This window comes from Ixodes scapularis, unplaced genomic scaffold, assembly GCF_016920785.2.
Source record: "Ixodes scapularis isolate PalLabHiFi unplaced genomic scaffold, ASM1692078v2 PGA_scaffold4__175_contigs__length_147842914, whole genome shotgun sequence".
Classification (NCBI taxonomy): Eukaryota; Metazoa; Arthropoda; class Arachnida; order Ixodida; family Ixodidae; genus Ixodes; species Ixodes scapularis.
In genome coordinates, this window is record NW_024609879.1 from 44,109,170 (window position 1) to 44,123,103 (window position 13,934).

Sequence of the window (13,934 nt, forward strand, 5' to 3'; positions counted from 1 at the left end):
GGTTCTTGAGTGAGCAAAAGACGCACCAGTCAGTCGCCGATAATGCCGCCTGGTTCTGAACCTGCCCCTTGATTCGGTTCTTGAGTGAGCAAGAGACGCACCAGTCATTCGTCGATAATGCCGCCTGATCATGAACCTGCAGCTTGATTTGGTTCTTGAGTGAGCAAGAGATGCACCAGTCAGTCGTCGCTAAAGCCGCCTGATCCTGAACCTGCTGCTTGATTCGGCTCTTGAGTGAACAAGAGACGCGCCAGTCAGTCGTCGATAATGCTGCCTGATCCTGAACCTGCTGCTTGATTCGTTTCTTGAGTGAGCAAAAGACGCACCAGCCAGTCGTCGATAATGCTGCCTGATCTTGAACCTGCTGCTTGATTTGGTTTTTGAGTGAGCAAGGGACGCACCAGCCAGTCGTCGATAATTCCGCCTTATTCTGAACCTGCCACTTGATTCGGTTCTTGAGTGAGCAAGAGACGCACCAGTCATTCGTCGATAATGCCGCCTGATCCTGAACCTGCAGCTTGACTCGGTTCTTGAGTGAGCAAGAGATGCACCAGTCAGTCGTCGCTAAAGCCGCCTGATCCTGAACCTGCTGCTTGATTCGGTTCTTGAGTGAGCAAGAGACGCACCAGCCAGTCGTCGATAATGCTGCCTGATCCTGAACCTGCTGCTTGATTCGGCTCTTGAGTGAACAAGAGACGCGCCAGTCAGTCGTCGATAATGCTGCCTGATCTTGAACCTGCTGCTTGATTCGTTTCTTGAGTGAGCAAAAGACGCACCAGCCAGTCGTCGATAATGCTGCCTGATCTTGAACCTGCTGCTTGATTTGGTTTTTGAGTGAGCAAGGGACGCACCAGCCAGTCGTCGATAATTCCGCCTTATTCTGAACCTGCCACTTGATTCGGTTCTTGAGTGAGCAAGAGACGCACCAGTCATTCGTCGATAATGCCGCCTGATCCTGAACCTGCAGCTTGACTCGGTTCTTGAGTGAGCAAGAGATGCACCAGTCAGTCGTCGCTAAAGCCGCCTGATCCTGAACCTGCTGCTTGATTCGGTTCTTGAGTGAGCAAGAGACGCACCAGCCAGTCGTCGATAATGCTGCCTGATCCTGAACCTGCTGCTTGATTCGGTTCTTGAGTGAGCAAGAGATGCACCAGTCAGTCGTCGCTAAAGCCGCCTGATCCTGAACCTGTTGCTTGATTCGGTTCTTGAGTGAGCAAGAGACGCACCAGCCAGTCGTCGATAATGCCGCTTGATCCTGAACCTGCAGCTTGATTCGGTTCTTGAGTGAGCAAGAGATGCACCAGTCAGTCGTCGATAATGCCGCTTGATCCTGAACCTGCAGCTTGATTCGGTTCTTGAGTGAGCAAGAGATGCACCAGTCAGTCGTCGCTAAAGCCGCCTGATCCTGAACCTTCTGCTTGATTCGGCTCTTGAGTGAACAAGAGACGCGCCAGTCAGTCGTCGATAATGCTGCCTGATCCTGAACCTGCTGCTTGATTCGGTTCTTGAGTGAGCAAGAGACGCACCAGCCAGTCGTCGATAATGCTGCCTGATCTTGAACCTGCTGCTTGATTTGGTTTTTGAGTGAGCAAGAGACGCACCAGCCAGTCGTCGATAATTCCGCCTGATTCTGAACCTGCCACTTGATTCGGTTCTTGAGTGAGCAAGAGACGCACCAGTCATTCGTCGATAATGCCGCCTGATCCTGAACCTGCAGCTTGACTCGGTTCTTGAGTGAGCAAGAGATGCACCAGTCAGTCGTCGCTAAAGCCGCCTGATCCTGAACCTGCTGCTTGATTCGGTTCTTGAGTGAGCAAGAGACGCACCAGCCAGTCGTCGATAATGCTGCCTGATCCTGAACCTGCTGTTTGATTCGGTTCTTGAGTGAGCAAGAGATGCACCAGTCAGTCGTCGCTAAAGCCGCCTGATCCTGAACCTGCAGCTTGATTCGGTTCTTGAGTGAGCAAGAGATGCACCAGTCAGTCGTCGCTAAAGCCGCCTGATCCTGAACCTGCTGCTTGATTCGGTTCTTGAGTGAGCAAGAGACGCACCAGCCAGTCGTCGATAATGCCGCTTGATCCTGAACCTGCAGCTTGATTTGGTTCTTGAGCGAGCAAGAGATGCACCAGTCAGTCGTCGCTAAAGCCGCCTGATCCTGAACCTGCTGCTTGATTCGGTTCTTGAGTGAGCAAGAGACGCACCAGCCAGTCGTCGATAATTCCGCCTGATTCTGAACCTGCCACTTGATTCGGTTCTTGAGTGAGCAAGAGACGCACCAGCCAGTCGTCGATAATGCTGCCTGATCCTGAACCTGCTGCTTGATTCGGTTCTTGAGTGAGCAAGAGATGCACCAGTCAGTCGTCGCTAAAGCCGCCTGATCCTGAACCTGCTGCTTGATTCGGTTCTTGAGTGAGCAAGAGACGCACCAGTCATTCGTCGATAATGCCGCCTGATCCTGAACCTGCAACTTGATTTGGTTCTTGAGCGAGCAAGAGATGCACCAGTCAGTCGTCGCTAAAGCCGCCTGATCCTGAACCTGCTGCTTGATTCGGTTCTTGAGCGAGCAAGAGATGCACCAGTCAGTCGTCGCTAAAGCCGCCTGATCCTGAACCTGCTGCTTGATTCGGCTCTTGAGTGAACAAGAGACGCGCCAGTCAGTCGTCGATAATGCTGCCTGATCCTGAACCTGCTGCTTGATTCGTTTCTTGAGTGAGCAAAAGACGCACCAGCCAGTCGTCGATAATGCTGCCTGATCTTGAACCTGCTGCTTGATTTGGTTTTTGAGTGAGCAAGGGACGCACCAGCCAGTCGTCGATAATTCCGCCTTATTCTGAACCTGCCACTTGATTCGGTTCTTGAGTGAGCAAGAGACGCACCAGTCATTCGTCGATAATGCCGCCTGATCCTGAACCTGCAGCTTGACTCGGTTCTTGAGTGAGCAAGAGATGCACCAGTCAGTCGTCGCTAAAGCCGCCTGATCCTGAACCTGCTGCTTGATTCGGTTCTTGAGTGAGCAAGAGACGCACCAGCCAGTCGTCGATAATGCTGCCTGATCCTGAACCTGCTGCTTGATTCGGTTCTTGAGTGAGCAAGAGATGCACCAGTCAGTCGTCGCTAAAGCCGCCTGATCCTGAACCTGCTGCTTGATTCGGTTCTTGAGTGAGCAAGAGACGCACCAGCCAGTCGTCGATAATGCCGCTTGATCCTGAACCTGCAGCTTGATTCGGTTCTTGAGTGAGCAAGAGATGCACCAGTCAGTCGTCGATAATGCCGCTTGATCCTGAACCTGCAGCTTGATTCGGTTTTTGAGTGAGCAAGAGATGCACCAGTCAGTCGTCGCTAAAGCCGCCTGATCCTGAACCTTCTGCTTGATTCGGCTCTTGAGTGAACAAGAGACGCGCCAGTCAGTCGTCGATAATGCTGCCTGATCCTGAACCTGCTGCTTGATTCGGTTCTTGAGTGAGCAAGAGACGCACCAGCCAGTCGTCGATAATTCCGCCTGATTCTGAACCTGCCACTTGATTCGGTTCTTGAGTGAGCAAGAGACGCACCAGTCATTCGTCGATAATGCCGCCTGATCCTGAACCTGCAGCTTGACTCGGTTCTTGAGTGAGCAAGAGATGCACCAGTCAGTCGTCGCTGAAGCCGCCTGATCCTGAACCTGCTGCTTGATTCGGTTCTTGAGTGAGCAAGAGACGCACCAGCCAGTCGTCGATAATGCTGCCTGATCCTGAACCTGCTGTTTGATTCGGTTCTTGAGTGAGCAAGAGATGCACCAGTCAGTCGTCGCTAAAGCCGCCTGATCCTGAACCTGCAGCTTGATTCGGTTCTTGAGTGAGCAAGAGATGCACCAGTCAGTCGTCGCTAAAGCCGCCTGATCCTGAACCTGCTGCTTGATTCGGCTCTTGAGTGAACAAGAGACGCGCCAGTCAGTCGTCGATAATGCTGCCTGATCCTGAACCTGCTGCTTGATTTGCTTTTTGAGAGAAGCAAGAGACGCACCAGCCAGTCGTCGATAATTCCGCCTGATTCTGAACCTGCCACTTGATTCGGTTCTTGAGTGAGCAAGAGACGCACCAGCCAGTCGTCGATAATGCTGCCTGATCCTGAACCTGCTGCTTGATTTGGTTCTTGAGTGAGCAAGAGACGCACCAGCCAGTTGTTGATAATGCCGCCTGATACTGAACCTGCAGCTTGATTCGGTTCTTGAGTGAGCAAGAGACGCACCAGTCGGTCGTCGATAATGCCGCCTGATCCTGAGCCTGCGGCTTGATTCGTTTCTTAAGTGAGCAAGAAACGCACCAGCCAGTCGTCAATAATGCCACCTGATCCTGAACCTGCCGCTTGATTCGGTTCTTGAGTGAGCAAGAGACGCATCAGCCAGTCGTCGATAATGCCGCCTGATCCTGAACCTGTCGCTTGATTCGGTTCTGGAGTGAGCAAGAGACGCACCATCCAGTCGTCGATAATGCCGCCTGATCATGAACCTGCAGCACCACAACAAGTTAGTTGTTGCAATGAAAATGTCCTGTCATGACAACAAACCATAAAAAATTTTGAGCTCAAGGCAGACATTTGGACTGTCAGACGCAATTATGTGCAAATGTCATTGAGAATTTTATCAGTGTGCCCACAAATTTGTGACTGCATTTGTCGGATACTGGGAAACTCTACTCCACGTTATAAATGCAGCGTAATAATAATACACACTGAAATGAACTTATCAGCATATTCTAACTACATTTTGTTTAATTACAATATTAAATCTGGCGCTCATGTTTGGCCCCGATTGGTGCCAGCAGCCTTTTTTATACAGACAGCAAATATGCGCCAACGTCATTTAATCTGCAATATTTGGGCTTTGCTCACGAACGTCTATATATGTGCAAACGGTGAACTCATTTGGGAGGCAGTTGAATGTTATTTAAGATGTCACGGGGTAATCATATCTGTATCTTTAAGCAATCCCTCACCTTTTTCTCGTTAGCAGTTGAATAGATTGCATAAAATAAGCGAAGGCATTAAGATGTGGACTTGCCTTTAGCACCGTAGGACATTCGTTCCGCCGGAAGAAACCACGCACGATCAGCCGGAGACCCTGGTGATGGAACGAGTCCAGCACACTTGGCGTGGCCGGAGGCCTTTCCCATCTCGTGCGTATAGATGAGGGCTCTCAACGGTGTGCCTGTTAAGGCACTCTTTTCAAGAAGCGTTTTCCATCTAAAGATTGTGGCGTACCCTACACCCGTTAATTCCGTCACTCTCCGAACGGTCTCGTGATACGGCGCAGCCGGATTCTCGACTCGAAGCTTAAAATACACGTTAAGTACAATCTGCCGCGCCAGACTACTGAAGGGGGCTTTCTTAAATACCGTCCGCTAGCGATGTGGCGAAAAGAACCCGGGATCAGAACCAGTGGCCATTAGATAATGAAGATGAGTCAGATCGAGTGGTCTCGTGTTCGACACGGGAACGTACGTGTTAAACGTGCACGAAGATTGGAGTGGATTGTTTTGGCTAAGGCGAAACGACTTTACATCAGTGTTGCCTGCGCACCGTCCAAGTTCTCAAAATAGTTGACATGTGTGCGAAATATGGCACCAATATTTATCAACCTATATACAAATTACATTTTTTCACCAATATAAAATAGCGTGTTATAAGATAACAACAGAGAACCATACGCGTAATATAGGTGCTCTTCGTACTCGGCGAATCGGAATTTCTTTTCCGCACTTTTTTGCAATGCGGATGCACGCTTTTCTGAGGCGGTGCTCCTCCCGCCAGCCTTCGGGCCCTAGTCCATCGTAGGGTGAGACGGAGTATAATACTCACCCATGTAGGAAATTTTCTTTAGTGCCCATGGTTGTTGTTTAATTAGACCTTGAACATGATTCCTTAATACGTAGGACTTGCATTACGAATGAGTTTTCTAGTTAACGGTGGTGTTCCTGTTAGCAAACTATTGTATTAGGTGGGTAGAAAATAAGACTGAAGAAGTGAACTTTCCTCTTTAATGGCAAGTAGGTTCACATGGAATCATTTTTGCTTCAGTGGAGGCTCAAGTATGCACGACACTGAAAGGACTTTCCTTTCAGTCGACGGAGACAAGGGTACCACAGGAGCCAGCGAGGGAAAGAGAACGGGACCTCTTGGTGTCAACGCCTTGCCGCCTGCGTGGCTGTGCCCCGAACCGTGCAGCTTTTGCCGAGGTAAACAATTGGGCCATTTCAAAGTTTTGCGTTTTTCCGGATGAAAAAAAAAACATGACTCACTTCCATGCCTTGCTGTGAACAATCCAATGCAGCACTGAAATTTGTGAGTTGCAGATAATGTCACAGGTAGGACAGATAACCTCTTCATGCTCAGAGTTCTGTGGACAAAGGGTCTGCCCAAAGATTACACAGCAGGATGGCGCCCCGCTACAGAGCACCAGTATATGTCGTATACCATAGCCTCCTTTATACTGACAAAACCTGGCAGATTTGCCACAAGAAGCGGTCGCCGAAATGGAAAAGGTGGAGTGGCATACAACGGACAAGAGTATCGCCGCAGCGGACGCGAAGCACGAAAAAAGTATGTTTTGGGTCCTCGCCACTGCAAAAGCTGTGAGCTAACGTCCAGGTTCCCCGAGGAACGGCTCTTTAATGCTCTGTGCTACTAAATCCTCGCGCTCCAAATCTGTGACCAGGCACTCTATGACTCTGTCGTCGAACTGGCAGGCTTTGTGAGTATAGAGGTGCTATGGTCATACTCTAATCTACTTTACTCCTTTTTTTTTTAGGGGGAGAGCATCTTTTTGTTTGCATTCTTAAAAAAGAGGGTTAGACTGTTATGATTAAATTGGTGCGGACAACCACTAACAAGCCCTGTTTGCTGTCGTCAGAGCCTACAATATTCTTATTAATGCCGATCTTCGCAAAATAAAACACGATAGGGGAAGGGACAAGAGCAGAGGAAAGCCGTGCCGTTTGCGTGGTCGATGTAACTACTCATGCTAAAGCTAAATCACATGTAACTATGGTTGTTTAAGATAAATCTGTTTGAAAGGGTGTCTTCGCTATGCCAATCTGTAAACATTTTTTTTTAAAGCTGGAGACCAAGTGAGATAAGTATCATTCACTGTCTTCTCAACTGGTTATTTCAATATTTTATTAGGAGTACTTGGCCATGACTTCAAAACAAATCAAAGACTAGATTCGGGCTTATGTAGGAAGGCGGTTCTTTCCTGCCAAACTTCAGAAACATTTATCTAAGCAAAGATGATAAACAAATTACTATTAGATTTAGTGTCCCACAATTTCTGCATGCAAAAGATGCCTATATCGGTACAGCACACGAAAAGTTATAGGATACTTTGTAATTCAGGGATGCATTATTTGGTTACTCAGATGGAAAATTGTGATGATTACCACCTTGTAGTAGACCTTGTACATGAAGCGTTCCCTCACATGCACACAGATGTTAAAGCAAGCTTTAAGCCCTCTAAATTCTATCGTGGCTTGCTTTCGTTGCAACTAAAAAGGGAGCACAATAAGACGGGGACGAGAAAGGAAGAAACAAGCGCACACTACCAACTAGTTTATTCAGAAAAAAGTCTTCCCTTCCTTCCTTGTCCCTGTCCTAATGTACTCTTTTTTTTTTCATTGCAGCCACGATGCAGCTTACCCAGCAAAGAATCTTATAATGCTTTCTGTGACTGTACTAGAAAGTCTCAGTAGATAAGCCCCAGTCTTGCCTAGCACCTAGCTTATGCAGGGTGCTGCAGAACAGGTTCAGCTAGACTTGGTACCCTCCCCTCTTTCCTCAGTAGGGATCGTGCCCCTTGTGCTTCAAGTGCTCTCAGTACACTTACTGATTTATTACTTACGTTCCCTTTGAGCCTTCAATTGGTATTCTTTTAAAAGAAAAAGTAGACAATAACAGCAGCAGCCTCCCCCGCCCCTCCGCTCTCTATCTCTCTCCACGGGAATATTTTAGGTTCCTCCTGATGGCTAAAATAATTTTGAATGCAATAGTCTGCATTTTTATGGCGTCCATCTGTAACCTGATACATCATCAGGGTGTCTACCAACCTGAAATTCTCAGGGAAATCGTCAAAAAGTTGGCTTCATCAGGGCAAAGATACGGAACAAAGCTTGACGGTTGCGCAAGGGCACCACTATGCTGAATAACGTTTCCGAATTATAATCCTTTGACCCAGAAGTAGTCAGGAAGTTTTTATCAAAATAGTCAAGGGGAATTCTAGAAAAGTGAAGGAATTTGAAATCAGCAATTCGGTAGACACCCTGACGCACTGGTTCCACCGTACGAAACACTTCACAATCAAGTGAGAATTGGGGAAAGCGAAATATAGAAAGGCAGCAATGGGCGTCCGCCTCACTTGCCTTCACTCTGCTGCATGCACTTTCCATCTATGACACTGTGGGCACTTAACATGTTCTCGACAATTTTACTTTTCTAACCTACAACTTCGTCTGACTTCCAGAACTTATTTCTTATCATTGGCTTTTTTTTTCCTCAGGACCCAGTAAAGACTTTCGGGAACCCGGCGTTACTTTTCACTGGAAAGCACCCATGGACATCTGGCAGCATGTGCGTTGTCTGCGAGGACCTGTGAATTGACGTCCTGGACTTCTCAGAAAGAATCTCTCGGGTATTAGCCATGTACTAAGCATAGAAAGGTCAGTATGTGGGGGGGGGGGGGGGGGGGGGGGGAATTGACGAAGCATACGTTTTGTGCTTGAGCACCTCATGGTTAAAATAAATACATAGGTTTTGGTAAGAGCTGTGAAAGTTGTGACGGCACTCGGAGCACATTCCTAGAACAGGGAAAAAGAATTACCAATAACGGTTACTGTTTTAATGTTTTCCATATGTATTTGGTGGATATTCCAGCTATAATACAAAGGTTTGTCTGTTCCATTGTGTATTTAAACATCTGTTAGATTTTTTTTTTTGTGCATTTGTTGATCTGAGGATTTAAACCATAAAAGAAGAAACTGCAAAAAGAAAAACAAAGCTTTGAAAAAACAGCAAGTAGACGAACAAAGCTTTTAGGAAACGTCATTTTTTATTCTAACTTAATCCTCAAAACCAAGCAGGCAAAGCAAGCCTTCACAAATCTTGTCATTGTAATTTATTTTCGTTCTGGTCTAATAGTTATACCAGTTGTGTGTTAGTATTATTTCTTATGATGTTATTTGTTTAGTTATTCTGACAAAACCCCTGTGATAAGCCGAAGCAGGCTTTCGAGCCAATATGTATCACATTAGTTTCTAATAAAGTAATTGTTTTAAATACTTGTGGTTTGTTTTGCAGTACCTGCATAGTAGGACTCATGAAGTTGCATTTGCACAAACGGCACTGATATGAGCTGAGAGAAAACAGCTATCTTTACTGTTAAATTGTTCATGGCCCTGCATCGTTCATGGCCCTGCATCAGCTGGGCCATGAACGATGATCCACGGTCTGTAATGAGGACTTCGGGGGCCCCGTGACGGAGGAAATTGAACTCGATAAATAAACTTGGCGACTTCAAGAGCCGTACTTGATGGAAGCGCTTTAGTCTCAACGTACCGTGTGAGATAATCGGTTGTGACGATTATCCACCAGTTTCCTTGCGTCGATGGTGGGAATGGTTCAAGTAAATCCATTCCGGTTTGCTGGAATGGGGCAGATGGCGGCGTAATAGGCTGAAGAAGTCCTGCCGGTCTCGTCGGTGGTTTCTTGCGTCTTTGACACTCGTGGCAAGATCGGGTGTAGTGGTGGACTGTCTTCGCAAGCTTGGGCCAATAGTACTTTTCGCGTATCCTGGTAAGAGTCCTGCAGTAGCGAAGATGTCCCGCCGTCGGGCCATTGTGGCAGGCTTAAAATATTTCCTCTCGAAGACTGGAAGAAATCACCAACAGCCACGCCGTGTTGTTGTCACTTAAGTTCTCCTTGTAGAGCACACTTTGTCGGATAGAGAAGGTTGGCAGTGTTCGTACGAAAACGCGGGGGACGGCGATTCCTTGTCCCTCTAAGTGCTTGATGAGTGCTCACAGCTTAGGGTCGTCTCGTTGGAGTGCTGCCATGTTTCTGAAATTCAGGGCGCCGAGGAAACAGTCATCGGCGTCGTCTTTGGTGCAGGCAGGGGCGGCCTCGACTGGGGCCCTTGACATGCAGTCGGCTTCATTGTGCTTCCGGCCGGACTTGTACACCACGGTCATGTCGAAATCTTGCAGCTGTAACCTCCACCGGGCAAGGCTTCCGGAGGGGTCAATCATATTCGCGAGCCAGCAGCGCGAGTGGGGGTGGTGACCACGTGAAAAGGGTTTTGATACAAATATGGGCGAAACTTTGTTATTCCGGACGACAGCGAGGTACCCCTCGCGGAGAGGAACTATAGTTCCTCTCCGCGTTAGACAGCGTCCGACTTGCGTATGCGATGACTCGCTCTGCTCCGTCCTGCTTTTGGACTAGTACCGCACCGAATCCGGTGTTACTGGCATCGGTGTGGGTCTCTGTTTCAGCAAACTGATCAAAATGGCCATGAATCGGGGGCGTGGAGAGTCTTCGTTTGAGCTTGTGGAATGACCGCTGGTGATCTGTCCACTCAAATTTTACGGCGTCCTTCGTAAGGTGCGTCAGCGGTGCGGACAGCTTGGCGAAGTCTCGATCAAAGCGCCTGTAGTAGGCACAGAGACTGAAAAACATTCTCACGGCCTTCTTGTCAGACGGCGGAGTAAGTGCAGCTACTGCGCGGGTCTTCTCTGGGTCAGGGAGAGACACCTTTGTTGTTCTCGACGCGGCCAACGAACTTTAGTCTCCCATAGGCGAACCGACACTTTGTTGACTTGAATGATAGGCCGGCGCACTTGTTGGCTTAAAGCACGCCTCAAAGTCGTCTCAGGTGTTGGTCGAAATTTCGTGAGAATACTACGACATCGTCCAAGTAGACGAGGCAGCTCTGCCATTTGAGACATGCCAGCACGGTGTCCATGACACGCTGGAAGGTGGCTGGTGCTGTGAAAAATCCGAACGGCATCACTCTGAACACGCACAGCCCGTCAGGACTGACGAATGAAGTTTTGTATAACCAACTAGCCCGTCACATGATTGTAGCTTAGAGACATTTTCTCCTATAACGTAAATACGGTTAATCGACGTTCTCTTTTCCCGCAGCGGCAGTATTACTTTCGATGATTTGATAAATTCAGGGACGGCTGAACACCACGTCGCCATGAACGCCGTGTCTGCCAAAGTGCAGTTCGACCAGGACGCCTTCATTCAATTTTCCTCGGTAAGTGTAAGAAGCTAACTTTTTAAGCTTTAGAACACCTGTATCTCCCATGGAACAATATTCTAAAACTAAGCCATTACCATGGATTCAGATAGACGAGAGCAGCATTTGAAGCTCTGGAGGTTGTAACAGTCGTGCAGTTTGTTCCGGCCGGCCGGACCATCGTAGAGGTTGTCGACATATTGAGAAACATTTTTCAAGGTTTTATGAATTCACCCTTAAGGGAAATCGTAGTACACTTCGCGATTATCCCGCAATCCATCGAGCGACGCGGATAATTGCGGGGCTGTTCAATGGCACGGTCAAACCGACTATGGGGATTTGCATATTCTAGCAGCGGCGCCATTAATTATTTCCTAGGTTATAATAGGATTCCGCGTTTTCGAAAATAAAAACTTCAAAAAACACTTGTTAGTATTATAACCTTCAATAAATCTGAAAAAAAGTAAGAGTTTCGAGGTCAAGATGGCAATATAAAAGGCACTAAAAACAAGAAATTGATTAATTTAAGACTAAATTTTGTTAAAAGCACAAGGACGGTGGTCCTGAGGAAAAGCTACTTGTGATTTCTTTGAAGCATCGGTCTCTTCAGAAAGGGAGTTCACATTTAATCCACTGAAGCATCGGGCCAATGCAATTTCGGATCACGAAAAGATCACTGTTCGGAAGGCGACAGGGTTGTATTTTGATAACAGTGAAAACAATGAAACTGGAAATTTCATAAGAAGGCGGCAGTGCCAGCTGGATCTAGCTTGCTCCCTAAAAAGTACATCTGGATTTTTAGGCATTTAAAAGTAGCGACGATCGCTAACGCAACACTTCATTGCATGATGCTTTGTAGGATAGTTAATATAGCCAATGGCAAGAACATGAATTCTAAATGCAGCTTCTTACATATCAATCTATACAGGCAAATTTTGATGAATATAGAGTACGTTTATATCTCGGTATTATTGAGTCTTCTCTTAAAGAGTGGAAAACTAAAACAGGAAAAAAACTTTCTCTTGCGAAGAATGGCAAATTAAAACAAAAACCCCGAATTTTCAGCGAAATGAAACTCCGAACAACACTCTCCTTATTTAAGAAGATAGAGCTCTAAAAAAGGACCCTAATTATTATAAATTCAAAATAAGAGTCAAAAACAACTCAAAGGAAGGTCGACGCACACTGTACGTTGCAATCGTCCTAGTTTATTTGAAATTGATATTACAACTTGTGCATGCGAAATTGTTTCATATTCATAGGAAATGTTTTATGCGCTGCACACCAGAACGCCGTAGCGCGTCAAACACGCATAGAAAGATACGAAATATATTTAAAATAACCTCTCAGAATTAACACGACCAAAAAATCTACTGAAACACTCTCTAAATGGTAGATAATAAACTCATCAATTCCTGCACTTTTTAATTGAATCGGCAGCTGAGCATTAGGTTGCACCCCGATGCCGCATAACACACACTATGAAATAACCTTGAGCAGCCCCTTTTCTTGCTTCTGAGTACTGTGAGTCTCGGCATACAAGAATTGCTGGTTTAAAACGCGTTATCCGTGCGCAATTTTACTATACTCCTTTTCAGGTCAAGAAAAAAGGACGTTTTACGCATTGTTCATGCTCCGCGCGTAGTAGTTCCTAAAACATTTGGTTTTCGGAAGAAGAGGGGTGCTTTTGGGCGTTTAAAACGTGGACTATTTAATAAGATAAGATATATCTAATCGAGTAAAATGCATCTACATTTATCTCAATTCCCTACATAGAAGGGGAAATTTCTAACCCTCCCTGAGAAGCTGCACTTTTTTACTGTGGTTCTTAACTTTCAAACGATAATAGTTGTACGTATAACTATCATATGTACTAGAGTGGGAGTTTTTTTGCTAGAAATTGAGGAGTAAGGAAGTAGAAACTCCCCAAGTAGCACACTTCCTCAGCCCTTGCTTGGGCCAGACTGGCGCGAGCCAGAGCCAAATTGGCTCGAGCCTGGCACAAGCTTGCGCCAAACTGGCCCAAGTATGAGCCGGGGAAGTGTGCTGCTATGGTCTCCTTTATTTCCTTACTCCCTTTTTGCCCCCCCCCCCCCCCCCCCAGTTGCTTTTCTTCCTCGAAGAATGTTATCTGGCCACTCAAAATTTGTTCAAATGCGCCAGCCCTTCTCTCCCTGCAGTGGCTTGATTCGGATGAGGCGCAAATAGTGAGATAGAGCACCAGGTGGTCATTGTGTATTGCCTATACGGTCACATAGGATTATATTGTCACTAATGACAAATGATGAGGCGACGAATGACTGAACGAAAGCACGCCAAAGAGGGTGTACATGTGCCCAAAACAAAATAGAAGAATGCTAATGTCGCAGGCGACGATGTCGTGGAAGCAGCAGGATCCAGTGCTGGGTCGAGACTGACTCAGGCTCGTCTCGCGGAGTCCCTTATTTACAGGACTGAATTTATTGAGCACTCGGCGTAGAAGTTTCGTGCCATAGAACATTCGGTCCTCAAACTAGCAACAGGGTTCTCAAATTTTCAATAACGTGGAATTTATAGAAACAACAAAATGTGCATCCGTGGTCAGGAATCGAACCTCGCCCGTTTGCATGGAAGCAAAGGACGGTAAACTTTCCGCCACGGTGTCCTTGCTTGGAGACACGCGTGGCAT

The 13,934-nt window shown here is 46.9% G+C and overlaps 1 protein-coding gene across 1 annotated transcript in view; it reads left to right on the top strand.

Annotated features, from left to right (window-relative positions):
• Positions 1-13,934, top strand: part of LOC8028428 (medium-chain acyl-CoA ligase ACSF2, mitochondrial) — a 146,689-nt gene that overhangs the window by 83,037 nt on the left and 49,718 nt on the right. Inside the window, exon 7 of the mRNA XM_002399246.4 lies at positions 11,167-11,284. Coding sequence (XP_002399287.3) covers positions 11,167-11,284 — 118 coding nt within the window. The remainder of the gene's footprint in view (positions 1-11,166; positions 11,285-13,934) is intronic.